Source organism: Callorhinus ursinus, unplaced genomic scaffold, assembly GCF_003265705.2.
Source record: "Callorhinus ursinus isolate GAN/ISIS: 27379988/994484 unplaced genomic scaffold, GSC_fseal_2.0 scaffold2, whole genome shotgun sequence".
Taxonomy (NCBI): Eukaryota; Metazoa; Chordata; class Mammalia; order Carnivora; family Otariidae; genus Callorhinus; species Callorhinus ursinus.
This window is the reverse complement of record NW_027397064.1, coordinates 86,892,758-86,908,885: the sequence shown is the minus strand read 5'-3', so window position 1 is coordinate 86,908,885 and position 16,128 is coordinate 86,892,758. Positions and strand designations below refer to the sequence as shown.

At 33.3% G+C, this 16,128-nt stretch overlaps 1 protein-coding gene and 1 long non-coding RNA gene across 3 annotated transcripts in view; one reads left to right on the top strand and one right to left on the bottom strand.

Moving 5' to 3' along the window:
* LOC112811057 (uncharacterized) overlaps positions 1 to 1,396 on the top strand; it is a 107,367-nt gene extending 105,971 nt beyond the window's left edge. For both annotated transcript variants that reach the window (XR_003204959.2, XR_012382002.1), the window contains exon 4: positions 1,287 to 1,396. This is a non-coding gene — a long non-coding RNA (uncharacterized lncRNA). The remainder of the gene's footprint in view (positions 1 to 1,286) is intronic.
* Positions 1,397 to 4,068: 2,672 nt separating this feature from the next.
* LRP1B (LDL receptor related protein 1B) overlaps positions 4,069 to 16,128 on the bottom strand; it is a 1,894,461-nt gene continuing 1,882,401 nt past the window's right edge. Inside the window, exons 87-90 of the mRNA XM_073905704.1 lie at positions 11,479 to 11,569; positions 10,171 to 10,315; positions 7,401 to 7,499; positions 4,069 to 5,925 (exon numbers count right to left, since the gene is read on the bottom strand). Coding sequence (XP_073761805.1) covers positions 5,785 to 5,925; positions 7,401 to 7,499; positions 10,171 to 10,315; positions 11,479 to 11,569 — 476 coding nt within the window. The 3' untranslated portion in view covers positions 4,069 to 5,784. The remainder of the gene's footprint in view (positions 5,926 to 7,400; positions 7,500 to 10,170; positions 10,316 to 11,478; positions 11,570 to 16,128) is intronic.

Genomic DNA, 16,128 nt, shown 5'->3' with positions numbered 1-16,128 from the left:
TAAAAATAAATAGAAGCTGAGGAAAGACATAAAAGCAAATATTTTAATGTTATAATATTATATTTTGAAAGTGGGGTAGAAAATTTAAATTTATGCATGAGTCTACAACAAATGAGAATTCTTTAAAATGGTAACTGGTTATTTCTAGTGTTTCAGTGGTAATTTTTCTTTTTTCTTTATATTTATTTTCTAAATTTTCTAAAATGACTTTTTTAAACTAGAAAATAAGCAATACAGGATACAGGTTATAACAAAATAGTCAAAGAGGAATACTGGCTTCCTGTACTGTCACAAATGGACAGAAATATGATGATTTTATATTAAGGAATAAAAAACTAGGGATTAGTTATCACTCTGGATAAGAGTAGTGATTTCTAAAAATTATAAGCCAGAGAAGCAAAACATGACTGAATTTTACAAAAATAGGAGAGAAATGCCATCTTCACAATTAATGGGACATCAAAGCCAGTGTGTGAAAATATGTGAGGTGTGTGTTAATGTTGTTGTTGTTTATTTATATAGACTTCCACAAATATACCATTGAGGCTAGCTGACTGCAAGGATGGAGGTTACTCCTGTTTAGAAATCTCATTGTTCGGTTATTTCCTACCTAACTTTTGACATTACCCACTGAGAAATGTAGCTCATTAGTAAAGTTACTCCAAACTTCAACTCTGTGTATTGTTTTTTAAGTATCTCCATAAACAGCCTTATATTTCAAACTCCTAAATTTTTTTCTCAATCATATTTCACAGTTTATTCTGTATGTGAAAAAATATTTTCCCACTTACAGTTAAATTACTGACCTGAATAAGATGTGTATGGTTTTCACTATGGACATTATTCTTTTGAAAGGTTATAACAGTTTTGTTACTGGTTTCCCAAGTTACTATGGCATAAATAGCTAGAAATCAATTGCATCAGGAAGCTCATATTTTATGTATTAAAACTGCAGAAGAAACTACAGTTGAAAAATTATCTGGGAGTAAACAAATGAGTAAAGCATCAGTACTGTATTGCTTAATCTCACCATTATCTTACAAACCCCAGCTACAGGGGCAGACTATCCATCAGAGAGAATGAACACATTTTAAGCATAGAATTTATCAAATAGGCCATCTTCAGTACCAATTTTTCTTTTGACTTTTGATCACTTTGGGTACAAAAAATGATAGGATTCACTGGAAACTATTTTTTTCAGAATACGTTACAGCCGTTTAGGTATAATAACTATTAGAGAAAAGTTAAACCAGAGAACTCATTTCATTTCATTTTTTTTTTTTTAGATGAGATACATGCATAGCACATTATGAAGTACATGTTCCTGGACCTGTGGATATTATATCATCAAAAGCTAAATGCTGTTTTGAATAAAACTACTTCTGTATATTGTTAATTATCTTTTTCTTGATGTGTTAACTTTCTGGATATATTAGCAATGGAATTGGTAACAGAACTGAAAAATGAACCATTTTCTGGCTCTTTTTGTTGTTTTTCTCATATTCAAAATACATGGAAAAAATAATTTTTTGTGCTATATTATCTGGTAATCACCTTCACAAAGAAGTGCTTGAGTCTCTCCTTTTCTTACGAGCTACAATTCAAGGGTTTCTATTTAAACAATGATTTTAATTTGCATTAAATTATATCATCTAATTTTGAAAAAGGTTTCATTAAATAAAGTGATGTAAACTGGAATGGAACAGTAGGTAAAGAAAACAGCTTTCCAAAAATGGTGAGTTCTATTTTGCTCAAGTCTGTGGGATTCTTAGCCTCTTATATTTTAATTTTTATTTATTTATTTATTTTAAAGATTTTATTTGTTTGACAGAGGGAGACACAGAGAGAGAGGGAACACAAGCAGGGGGAGTGGGAGAGGGAGAATCAGGCCTCCTGCTTGCGGGAAGCCCGATGTGGGGCTCGATCCCAGGACCCTGGGATCATGACCTGAGCTGAAGGTAGATGCTTAACGACTGAGCCACCCAGGTGCCCCTATATTTTAATTTTTAAAGTAAAACTACATGAAAGAGTTGATTCTGTAAATAGTAATGGTATTCTTAGAGAGGAATCAGATTTTACATCAAGAGTGTTTGAAGATATGGACATGTGAGGGGCTAAAGGAAAAAAAGCAGTGCATTTTTTTTCCTATTCATTTCACCACATATAACAATTTTCTCAGTTAGGGTTTGGAAATTGTGGGTACTTTGCATATTATAGTTCATTTATAGTAGCTATAACATACACTGAGTATTGAACTTCTTCATATCTGAGTTATAAAAGCGGAAAGTAACATTTGTACAAGAAAAGTACAGGCTTAAATCTCAACCTCAAGAAACAAGAAAATAAGCATATAATCGAACACAAAACAAAACATAATCATAAATGACATTAAGTGGCCAAATAAAACATTTACATAAATTAAAATAGCCCAAATTTACACAAAACTGTTTCTAAATGAAACTTCTCTCCCTTTGTGGTTCTCCCTTTTCTGTTTTGTTTTGTTTCTTTACTGTATAGGCACTTTACTAATACCAGATTTCTATAACTCATGCATCATCAGTATTAAAAACTTAAAAACTTGGGAGGGAGCACCATGATTTTGATGCTGAGGGGATTTTTTTTTCTCTTTTTTTTTTTCTTTTTTTGACTTAGCTGTTTCAGCTGAGAGCTTTTTAATAATGGAAGGCAGAACACAGCCCTAGATCATTTGTGCTTAGTAAGTACAATTTTTTTCCCCAGAAGAAATCTGGCAATCTGTAGACATTTTGGTTGTTGCAACTTTGGGTGGTATTAGTAACATCTAATGGGTAGAGGCAGAGATCCTGCTAAATATCCTTCCTTAAAAGGATAATAAAGAACTAACTGGACCCAAATGTCTAGAGGTTGAAAACCCCTACTTTAGATGAATAGTCATTTGGGTAGGAAGGAGAATTTACCATGAAACATTCATTTTTAGAAAATACGTTTCATCAAAGCTTGAAGGAAAGTTTTAGGAAGTATTTTGGTGATGGCATTTATAAAGGATGGTCACTGTGGAGGAGAATTGTACACCTGAATTTCTAGTATTTATATGAGTTTTTGCATACGAGTATTGAAATAGAAAGAGCTAGAGCTATATAAATAAATTTTAAGTAGTTGAAAAAATATCTTTGTCCTATAAAGACTGAAGGCAAAATAATTGCAAAAAGAAAGACTATGAACTCTGATGTGGACTTGAGTGCACGAGCATGGGATGGTGAAGCATATTGTGGACATAAGGACCATGATAATGTAGATGGGACCTCAGGGTTAAAAAGTATATCCTGAACTCTCTCAACTATGGTTTTCATCAATGCCCTAGTGAAAAAATGGGCCATTGTGCCAGACTCTGGGTGTTAGTTAGTTGTCTGTATATCATAAATGATATGCTAGATGTTTATACCACTAACTGTATCAAGATCATCTCAATCTGTAGGTTCTGTTTCCTTCAAATAATAATTTCAGTTACATTTCTAAAGCTCTCATATAAAAAGGCCGTTTTAGATAATATAACTCAATGATAGCTCCAGTTAATTAGAGCCTCCTGTATTTTCTTCTCCAGGCTGATACTCCAGGTCGGTATACCGATAACCATTCCACTTACAAAATAATGCCTAAATAGCATCTCATGCAATCTGAGTTTTCCATAAAGTACACTTTCTGAGAATGGGAAGGGCAGGAAGAGCTTTGGCTTATTTCAACACAATCGTCACACTACTGTGTGTATAACCTACCTCTCTTTCTACTGCAATATAAGAATCCATAATAAGCAATGTAAGATGGGGGGAAAATATGAAGCAAGGAAAATGTTTCTGCTCCAAGAAGAGAGAAAATGCTTTCTCTATTGTGCTTTTAAAAGTGATGCAATGAAATCAATCTAACCCAGAAAGTATGCTCTTAAGGATATAACAAAAATTATGTCTCATGTTTACTAAAATAGTTTCCTAGGGATATTAGAGTCCACAAATAAAAGAATTTTCTTACTTTTAAAAACTACCCAACACAAGCACTTAAATATGTAGAATTTCATTTAAATAAGTCAGTCAACAATTTTTTATAAAGTATTTAACACTTCATTGTAGAAACATAGGCAAAATGACTATTATAACCAAAATGAAAAATACTGTTCAATTTAAAAAATGTACTTAAACAAGAACCTGAAAAAGTTTATGATATGCATAACATTGTTCAAGCAAAATTGCACTAGTATTACATAAATCAATAGTTTATAAAGGCCTCAATATGGCAAAGTTTAGAAATAGGTAGTATGCATGCACATAGTACAACAAAAAGTCTCTTTATAAAACAGCAGTTTTTTTTTTTTTTTAATGCTTGTACAAAGGGATAAAGAGCAACCACAAACATATTTCATCTGTTAGGTTAATACATTATGACAGCTAAAAGTCAGTCATGTCTATCAGAGGAACAAAAAGCCCTCCATACCTTGTGAATAAATCTTTTGTGCCTTTAAAGATATCTGTATAAAAATGCTATCCTTTTTTATACAACTTAAATAAATCGTACTTATTTCAGTCAAAATTTGAAAACAAACAAACAAAAAAGTGAATGGGGTCCATGTGTTTTGCATAACCAAAAGAAACCAGAGTATCAGAGTAACTGGTCAGCATTTACACTCTCCACTTTTGATTATGGACAGATAATTGTTCTTCTATAACCTGGAAAGTCCTTTAAGAATATATTTTGAATAGGGCAAATATTGGATTAGTCACACTGTATATTGAAAATATTTACCAACTACTCTATACTATAATGGCTGTTTTGCCTCTTCCTTTTGACCTGGCAAAGAGAATGCATTCACATAATTGAAATTCTGTCATCAATTTGTGTGCTTATGTATTATTGTTCAGTGTTCTGTGTGGTAAGGGGTTGGGTTAATCTTCCACAAAATGCACATGACTAGGAAGAACTTCCTAAGGCATGCGTACCCAATGCCCTGTTGTGCTCTAGGCTGGCTATTTACCTCAGGACTGTGGGAGAACAAAAGGTCTTATCCCATAGCAAGTGTGGTCTTTCCACTTCTGGTTATATTTTTGCTATGTTCTACCACCTAAATATAACTATTGTTTACAGGGTGTATATGTTTAGTATATCACATAGAGTCCGCTAAATTTTGGCAAATGTAGTTGCAGGTATTCATGCAAATTATTAATTGTATATATTTTTAAAAGTTTTTCATCAAAATTTTCATCTACCACTTGGCAATCTAAGGCTAATTTCAAAGCAGGTGATGCTGGACTTGTGAGGGCTAGATATTTTCAGCAGTCTGAATCAGTCTTAATGGGCACAAACAAGAGAGTTGACCATTCAATCATTCTTCCATCAGTTTAAATGGAAAAGTAAAATGACATTGTATTACAGCTTTCAGACCATATAATGAAAAAGTGCAGAGATTCTCTTTGTTGATTAAGTAGAACCAAAAAAGTTCATATAAAATAGATTGCTCATATTCACACTACAAAGGAATATGTTGTTTTTAATTTTTAACAAATCCAAAGGTGAATCATATCAGCAGCATTGTTGTAAATTGTATTGTAGTGCAGTTCTTTTTCATAAAAATACCATACAAATGGTCAATCAATAGTCATCAGCAAAAAGTAAAACCCAGAAAACTCAGAAAACAATTAACCAGGAGAAAGATAAAGAAGGAGGTAATGCTGATGCCAAAACAAGTATAATACTGTTGGAACATACAAAAGTAATCCTTATATTTTATACATTTATACAGCATATAAAAGGTATCACTGATTATGCCACTGTCTCTCTTATCCCAATTTCTATTTTCTTTGGAAGCAGTTCTTTCCTTTCATCAACACTTCCTAAGGAGTTTCGACAGTTTTGCCCATCCATATATAGTTTTGCATACACCGGATTGGAGTAATTTGTTGGCTGAAGGAGAAAAAAAAAATAGAGAAATTCAATTTTTGTCATCAATTCTGACCATATTTTTTTTTTATTTTCTAGGATGTCTATCTTTCAATGTTAACCACATTTATTTGCAATATATTTAATTTTCTAAATAGTAATTACATAAATGTAATTAATTTCTGTTTACAGGCTTTAGTTGACTTTTGTGCGGTATTAGATAAAAACATAAGTGTACGTTTTTCAGGTAACTTGGGAATCTAAGTGGAACTTTGACATAAGAGTAAAAGCCCGAGGATATCTTTGTGAAGACAATATTCATTGAGATTACTTAAAAGCATAAAACACTAAACCAAATCATCTTATTTCCAGTCCGTGCGTTTGCCACCTTTCCGCCATAGCAGTGGCAGGAAAGATGTGTTTACAGAAAGTTATCTAATTGCTTGAGGCTTACAATTTTTTCAATATGAAGTTAAAAACAGGAAAACAAAGAAAATAATAGTAAAACGCATTGGTGGAATAAACTTTAAAATAAAGACGATATTTTTGCTTCAAACAACTTATATGTATTTATTATTGTAAATACTTTTGGACTCTTCCAAGGATTTGAAGTTCATAGTTATCTTAATTTTCATAGATACCTAGAGCACTTTGAAGTAGAATCGAGACATGCAGAAGTGATCTCTTCCAGTTGAAAACATGCAATGTTTATCATTTTATTAATTGTAACTAAACCCAAGAAGTTACTGCCTAGTTTTTGTTTAGTTTAGTTTTGTCTTCCCAAATGCAGAACACTAAATCTTAGTTCTGACAAAGAAACATATAATCTTTGGGCCATGCAAATGAGACAGACATGAAAAAAATGAGAATGAAAAACAGCTGATGCGAGAGAGGTACAAAGGAGAACATACTCATCCCCAGGAATCTTTATACCCTTATTTTTATCCCTCTTCCATCTACCTTAAACCATGTAACTTAAGACCAAGTACCCTCCTCTAGAAACTAGTTACTTAATAAAAAAAATTTTTTAAGAGGGGTCTCATTAGACCATTTCTAATTTCTCAATACAATGCCACATTTTGTAGTATATTTTTATTTAAGTGGACACCAAACTTGTAAATACTAAACAAAATATCTTAATAGGAAATGAGTAAAACCAAACATGAATTTAAGTTTAAATTATTCAGTTTAAATTTCTAGCTAGAGATTTCTAAGAATAGCAAAAACTCATTTTTATTGTTAAAGAGCTGTGACATTTTCAAAATCAGCAGAAGAGCTATTTCTACTTACTAGCTTATCTAAAATGATAACATGTTTTCTATGTAATCTTGCATAAGCGGGACATCTAACATAAGCCTCAGATTTTAATGCTGTTTTGAAATCTCTTGTTAATTAAAAACTCAATTAAAGACATCCCTTATCTAAGTCCAGCCATCATCTTTCATTGCGAGGGGTTCTGTGATGGAATGGATATGGAATAATGAATTTTCTTCTCTCACCCCAGCAGTTAGTGGTCCTTTCAAATCAGAGTTTAGGTAGATGGGAGGCGCTGTGTGCGGAAGCTTGAAAGCACTGGACCCTCCCCCTATATACCTGGCCTGTATGTAAACAGAGAATTTTAGTTTCCGATCTAATATCATGGAACGATTTTCATTGACATAAACTCATATTAAGTCATAAAAATAGCATAAAAATACTCATTAGCTCTGGGGCACAAACAGTGTGTTCATCGTAGCTTTAATAGATTAAGAAAAAACTATAAATATTGGATCTCTCCTTCTTAAGACATTTCTGTTATGTACAGCTTACTGATAGCATCAGTAAGCTTACTTACGCCATGCGTCAAGACACCTCCATACATTTCTATTTATTTAACTTCATCCTTCCCAAAGAAATCATATCTTTGCTAACTACTCTGTGAAAAATATACAAGATTCCCCTACCTAAGGTTTTGTCCCCTTGAAAAGTTCTGACAGTAGCCCATTTTGAACACTCAAATATCTGACTGCTTCTAATTAAAGATTTATCACCACCCTATATTTAAAAAAAATAAAAATGTCACATTTTAAAAAAAATCTGTATTTTGAAAATCTGACTCTCCAAATGAATTACTAATTAAACTAGTTCACTAAGTCTCCGTGCAAGAACAATGACTTTAGATTTTCTTGGGTTAATAATCACAAAGTTGGGGATAAGGGCAAGGGTCTCAGAAAAAAATTTTAAATATAAAATCAGGTCAATATTGCTTCTTCATTTCCCCCCACAAAGATCTCATTGAAAAAATATTGAAAATTATCTAAGTAAAATTTGAGATGAATTTGGAGATAAAACCAGTAAATACTAATTTCCTTTTTTTGAAATCTTCAAACTGTTCTGTGATTGCCTCCATAGTCAAATCTTTTTTATTAACTTTACTTACTGTCTCAGTTATTTTGATTAGAAGATAAGATTGAAGTATAAATTTTAACCATTTTGAAAATAATGAAAATGCTCTATAAAATCCTCTTTATGTGTAATGCAATTTTCATTTGATCACATCATGATTATATCAAACCATCATGACTCAGCAAATACTCTATGAAAAACATTTGGTCATTAAGGTTGCTTCGGTGTGGTCCTCTTCTTTCCAAAAGTGTTTATACCTATTAGGACTAGTTGTGTCTCTTGCAGTTACTCCTTAGGCAATAATTCATATTTACATTTCAAAAATCAGAAGCTAGCTAGACTCAGCCATCTAAGTCACATTAATGTAATTTTGGTCAATCAGTCAGCAAATTGGTAAATAAATATTTATTGAATGTTATATGCAAATACATTAAAGGTAATCTGAGGGGCACTGAAGCATAGTTTTATCTTCCTAGAGTAAATGTGGAAAAATTTTTAAATGGAGTACTAAAAAGCCATTTTCTTTAAGTAATGAAAATTGGCTTAATTCTATCACTAGAAATAAAAATGATGGGGAAAGTAAGAACTCTCCTTATGAAAAGTGTATGAAGTATGTCCTCATCAGTTCATATTATACTTACAGTGTACTTTCTCCTAAGAAAAATTCAAAGAATATGAGAAGTCTATTATTTATCTTCTTCATAAATTATCAAATAACAATGTGCACCATATATAGAGTCTTCCCTTTTTAAGTAGAAAACAATGAAACTTAGGTTTCTAGAATTTATTTCATGAACAATTTCAAATGTAGGAGTTAATTAATGAATTAATAATAATAAGTATAAATTTACTTCTAATTAGGAAAAAAGTCACTACAATATCCTCTGATCATGTAAAAATATACACATGCACTAATAATTGATTCCTTTTCAGAGAAATAAATATTTGACCATTGATTTCAGGCTCAGTGATTCTGGCCATGGATCCAGAACTAGCCTGAATGTATGGGACCCTATTCAACATCTTTGGGAATAGCTGTTGCTATGAGCGCAAACCCATTTGGACATAGATTGTGATTATTTACAATGTAAAGGTGCATTTTGGACAAAGCATCTTTCATATATCAGAAAATAAATTAGTTATTCAATAAATGAATGAGTAAGCTAAGAAAAATCATTCCATAATAGCAAATTGATGTTCTTAATTCACAATAAAATAGTCTATCATTACCATGCAAAATATGAAGATAATACAGTGTAGTGAATCTTTGCAAGTTTATCTGGATAATTGTATCATTCATCTATTTCTCTTGAAAGCTGCTAACCTCAGTATACAATGATAAGAATAGAAACTTTACCAAAAAAGTTAGATTTTTAGGCTGTTTGTATCAACAACATAACTCAAATTGATAGGAAGGCTATTATAGTAGAAAAATATTTTTTCAAAAGTAATTTGACTACAAACAAATCCGAGGGCACAGCTTAGCTGAATCAATGAAACACTACTGGAAATAAAATACTTATTTTGACACTCTTTTTATTATTAAAAAATAAATCAGACAGTATTTTTATGCTAGGCTGTACATTTATATATGCTAGCATCTCAACACATTTGAGTAAAGCATTATTGTAAGTAAACTAGACATGTTTATAAACTAAATGAATAAATACATATGTATTTTCCAAAACATGTTATCTTAACTTCATGCTTCAGGTGAATGCAAGCCATAATTTTATTTTTTTCTTTAAAAGAGACTATAACATTCAATGCATCCTAAAGTTCTTCACTGTAACTTCAGATAAAAGAAATGCTGATAAACTTCAGGACTATATTACAGATAAATGAATGTTAGTGCTTATTGTCCATCATCTTAAAACATATTACCTTTGTTGCATCTATCATAAAACCAGGATCTAAAAGACCTCCATCGTTGTGATCATGATCCACCTCATACATGTTATAAGATGGATTCCCAATTTCTACATTGATTCCTCCATTGATAATAGGCTGTCTTCTAATAGTTTTTGTCCTAGAATATGTGAACATTAATGTAAGTGTAAACTGTCTCAATATTACAATCATAATACATAAAGCTATCATATTTGTAGATTTACTGACTTATTTTAACATAACTCACAGAGTTCATAAATAAAAGTGCATTAAAAATAAATATTTATCAAGTCATAGAAGAACCAAAAAAGTCTTAATGTGATAAGTTATCCAAATTACTTAGATTTGACAGCAAAAAATGCACTTGGAACATAGTCCTCTTAAATAGCTGACACGTTAGTTGAAACTGAATATTCACTAATTCATTATTTCTTAAATTAACTTTTACCTTTTATTCCTGAAAACTATGACTAAAAAGTAGTGATAAAGAATCTTTGAAATAGACTGTTTTCTTTTTTTTTGTTTAATTTACTTATTTGACAGAGAGAGAGAGAGAGAGAGAGAGAGAGAGCACAAGCAGGGGGAGGGGCAGAGGGAGAGGGAGAAGCAGGCTCCCCACTGAGCAGGGACTCAATCCCAGGACCCCAGGATCATGACCTGAGTTGAAGGCAGATGCTTAACCGACTGAGCCACCCAGGTACTCCTGAAATAGATTGTTTTCAATCCCCAAGTCATCCTTTTTTAAAAAACTGACTCACAAACACTTGGTTCCAGATAATAACCTTACAGACAACCTACTCCTTCCAGATCTTTATAACTGCATGTTCACAGAAATTGAAAAATTATACTTCCAGGAATATATAACATAAACCAATGCAGAATTTGTGAATGAAATGCACAAGTTGTGATACATAATACATATTCAGTATCACTGTATTGATATTACTAATCTTACACATTAAGATAATAGGATGCACTTCAGAGACTCTTGCTGTTTCATGGAAAAACTACCAAAAATGTAAAATTCTACTGAAATTTAATTAATATGTGCCCTTGTTAGTTTTGTTAGAATATACAAATGGAGCCATTCCATCAACATAACAAGGGAGATGAGAGTTCTGAATTATACTCACTTTAAAATGAAATAGAGGGATAAAATGGTTCGAAAACAAGATTTTGCAGTTGGAATAACTAAATCACATTTTTAAGAATTAAAAAAAAATTAAATGGAAAAACACTATGTTTTTGTACCTCTGTATGTAATTTATTTACTGACCTTTTGTCTAAACCATTGAATCTTACCTTCTTTTTCTTTTACAAAGCACTAAACCAATTACTAAGGTGGTTATCAAAGTCACCAGGAGGACTAGAGGCACAATGATAGCGATGCTTCCTGAAAAAGAAATGCATGAATAGGTGAACACATAAATAAAATGATTTAAAGAGTGATATAACTGAATACTTTATTATACCAAATCATTTGACCATTGATGTAATGAAAAGTAAAGCTCAGGCCAAATGTCTATATTCTTTTTTTTTAAGATTTTATTTATTTATTTGAGAGAGAGAGAGAATGAGAGAGAGAGAGCACGAGAGGGAAGAGGGTCAGAGGGAGAAGCAGACTCCCTGCTGAGCAGGGAGGGAGCCCGATGCAGGGCTCGATCCCAGGACTCCAGGATCATGGCCTGAGCCGAAGGCAGTCGCTTAACCAACTGAGCCACCCAGGCACCCCTCAAATGTCTATATTCTTAGTTCATAACTATGTTACTGAAAAATCACTCTCCTATTAAATACTTGATCTGCTGGAAATTTTTCTTTAGATATCTTTCGTTTATGTGGTGCAGTTAAATACCTTGAGGTTAGAAATGCTGATTTCTTTGTCAGTCTAAGTCTGATTCTCACTACACACATTTTCTTGCAATGATGTAAGTACATGTTGGTTACTTTTTGTAAATCAATGGTGACTGAACATACACTTATATAGTTCCACTGGCTACAATCCCACCTTTAGTTTTGTTCCTTTAGCTATAAATATTCTCTATCAGTGAGTACATGTGGCAAATCAGATGGCAGCCTGGTCAAATAGTAGGACATCAGAGTTGGATTCAGATAGAGCTTGAGTATCAGTTTCACGACTTACTTAGAATGAGCCCTTGGATAGGTTATTTCATACTTGAGGCTCATGCTCTTCACCAATAAAACAGAGACAAGGAGATCTACTACACAGGGCTATTAATTTGGTTCAACAGAATGGGGGGTGGGGAGGCAAAGGGGATTCTCTTTCTTAAGTTTCATTCCAGAATAATTTCAGCAAAATAAACCTGAGGGTTTGGCTTATGTTATAAATGTCCATTTTCACATTTTTCCATGTATTTACAAAAATTATCTTAGGTTGTATCACTTATCTTCAAAATGGAATAAAAGATCTATGGAAGAGATCTCCAAGAGTGGTCAGAGAAACTGCGTCTTAGTTTTTATGCATCTGAGCATAGGGGAGAAACAAAATGGAGGAGAACCTCTATTTCTGCCTTGGCAATAACAGCATCCATTCCACCACCACCCCTGCCCACCCCCCCGAGGAAGGAGAGAATACCCCTTTGCTGGTAATGTGATCCACAGGAGAATACACCTACAGTTATGTCGTGCAGGAAGAGAACTGAGAAGGTTGCTTAATAACAAGAGAGTATTAAGTAGTTCTATCAAGTCCCTAACGTTAACTTTTCCAACAGATAAATATCTAGTGCCTATGACACAAAGGCTTTGTCCCTTTAGAATAAGCATCTGGTTGATTCTGTTGAGTAAGCAAAAAACTAAAGCAAGTGAACCTCAAAACTAATTGAAAATTTGTGGGGATCTTGAATGGCTCAAGAATGAAATACTAGGAATTAGTAAGTATATAAACTTTCCTCTGCAAATACACATGCATGTAAAAATACTGTGGTAGAAATGAATGGTAATATTTAGCATAATAAGCAGCTCCTAGGGGCTACAAAATAGTAATACAGATCAGTTTTGACAACTCTAGACGGAAGATATCTGTGTGACATTGTCCATACTGGAGATTGCTTACCAAAAATACCAAAAAGGCTTTATTAAGGAAATCTTATATACAAAATAATGTTCTAATTTGGAACTTTAAAAATCATTTGTTTAAAATAACCAAATAACTACCTTTTCCATGCAAGAAAAAAAAGGGACTTGTCTTATTTAGTCGGTTTCTAAAATGTAAAGCTCATTCTATTATTTTGTGTTCTTACCAGGACTCTACAACTTAGTGAGTTTGATATTATATTACTTTCTTGGTTTGGGGAAAGTGAACTTTATATGAATGTGTAATTTATTAGTAATTAATGAAAGTAGAGAATCTGGCACCTTGGATAGTAATTAACATTTATTCACAAATTTTTAAATACCAGTGAACAGCTTGGTCTCTTCATAAACTATGACTTCAACTGACTGATCATGACTTTATAAATACCCCTACTTCATTATTTTTTCCCCTAAAATTTGTGGTAAATTGATAGGTATAAAATACTTACCAATTCTGGTCTTAGGGTATATAGTTACTTTCCCTTCACCGCCAATTGTATATTACTTAAACAAAAGATTTTATTTGTCCTGTATAGTTTCTTTTAATCCTATATAAGGTAGAAATGTTGGCATGTATACATGCTAAAAAACTTACCAATCTCCTTTTTCTTTCTCCCATCTGTGATGGCAGTTCCAATTCCTTACATCGCAGCACTTTAAGAGCCTAGACTTCTAAACTGTTTATATAACCAATTAAGGTAACTGCAATAATGCTTAGGATAGCCAATAAATAATGCAGGGTGGCAATTGGGCAAGTTTTTAAAATGGATTTTATAAAATTTTTATATCAAATGTAACAATTAGTGACAACATATATTTTTAAAAGAATTAGAAGACAGATATTTATCAAAATAAGTAGAATATATAGCAGTAAATATATTGTAACATATATCAATCCAAGGTTACCGCAGGTGATTTTTTTTTTTTAGCTATAACTTATTGGTGGATTGTTTAAACTGATTTTTTAAAAAGATTTTATTTATTATTTGACAGAGAGACAGAGAGAGAGAGAGTGAGTGAGCACAAGCAGGGGAAGCAGCAGGCAGAGGGAGAAGCAGGCTTCCCACTGAGCAAGGAGCCCGATGCGGGACTCGATCCCAGGACCTGGGATCATGACCTGAGCTGAAGGCAGACACTTAACCGACTGAGCCATCCAGGTGCCCCTAAACTGATTTTTTAAAAAAGCACATTCTGTACTTATTAAAGATGGAGAGGATATCTCGACATCTTGATAACCTTGTCACATAAAATCCAAGTTTTTCTTTGCAACATTGTTCTGAAGCCTCATTACACAATACTTTTCTGTTAGAAAGGACTGTGTTATCAAATTGTTAGGTTCAAGAGACCCTTTCCCTGGGAGGGGCAGGAAAGCTCAGCAGTTGAGATAAGACTGTGGAGCCAGGCTATCTTTGTCCAAACCTCAGCTTACTAGCAACATATCCTTGGGCAAATTAATTACCTTTGTCTCAGTTCACACCCCCATAAAATGAGAGTCATCATTAATATGACCTCATAGTAATGTAAATAGGATTGTTTACCATGTAGAAAGTATAACATACATGTTTATTAAATAATTAAACATATATAGTGCCATAGCACTGTGCTTGAGTAGGGGAAGGTGGTGAGATCATTTTGGGACATGCTGAACTTGAGATTCCCATGGAATACAGATGATATAGACATTGCCATAGATGTAGATAATGGATATAGCAATCGTGCAATGGGATCTATGTCTCAAACTCAGGAGACAAACCAGGATTGAGAATAGAAATGTGGGGGTAGGGTGCCTGGGTGGCTCAGTTGGTTAAGCGACTGCCTTAGGCTCAGGTCATGAACATGGAGTCCTGGGATCGAGTCCCTCATCGGGCTCCCCGCTGAGCGGGGAGTCTGCTTCTCCCTCTGACCCTCCCCACTCTCATGTGCTCGCTCTCTCTCTCATTCTCTCTCTCAAATAAATAAAATCTTTAAAAAAATTTAAAAAAAAAGAAATGTAGGGGTAATCAACATAGAGTCGGTAAGTGAGGTCAAGAATTATGGACCACCATGAAGAGTGTGTATATAGTGTAAGTGGAGAATGAGTTGCCCAGAAGAGACAGGGAAAACGTATCTCACAAAGAAGAGAGTTGCTTCAAGAGGTAAGAAGGGAACCAGAATAATTCAGGGTCATGGAAGTCAGAGGAAGAGGACCTTTTGTTTATTGGTTGAAGTTATAGTGGTAAAATATAAATATTAAACATGCGATTACAATTAATCTCTTTTGATATGTTGCTATATATTCTGCTCTTAAATTCATGTTCACATATATGCATAAATGTGAATGTAGATATGTTTTTGTGATTAGGATGTTTTCTCTTAAGCATTGTGATGAACTGTAAGTTTAAAAGTCATCAAGAAAATATCCTCACTTTGTGTCACTCTCCCTCTTGTCCCCTTGATGCCAGCACACTGGTCTTTCAAGACCTGGAGCATCTCTAACTCGTTCCTGTTCCAGCGCTTTTGTACCTGCTGTCCCTGTGTTTGAAATAGCCTCAGCCTCTTCTCTTTCTAATCTTTCAAATCTCAGCTTCTGTATCATCACTCAGAGAAATCATTCCTGACTCAGTTCTCACCTGCCATTCTCTATTTTTGCTTCTTTTTTTTTTATTTGCCTCCTTCACAGAACCAATCAAAACTTACAGTTATTTTATATATCTGCATGTTTTACTCAGTTATTTGCTTCCTTGCTTTATTGCTCTTTACCCTTCTAGAACCTCAGCTCCAAACACTCCAAACAAGAGGCACTGTCTGTCTCACTCACTGACTTGTCTCTGGGGATCTCATTCAGTACTTGACACTTAGTTGAGGTTTGATAAATATTTGCTT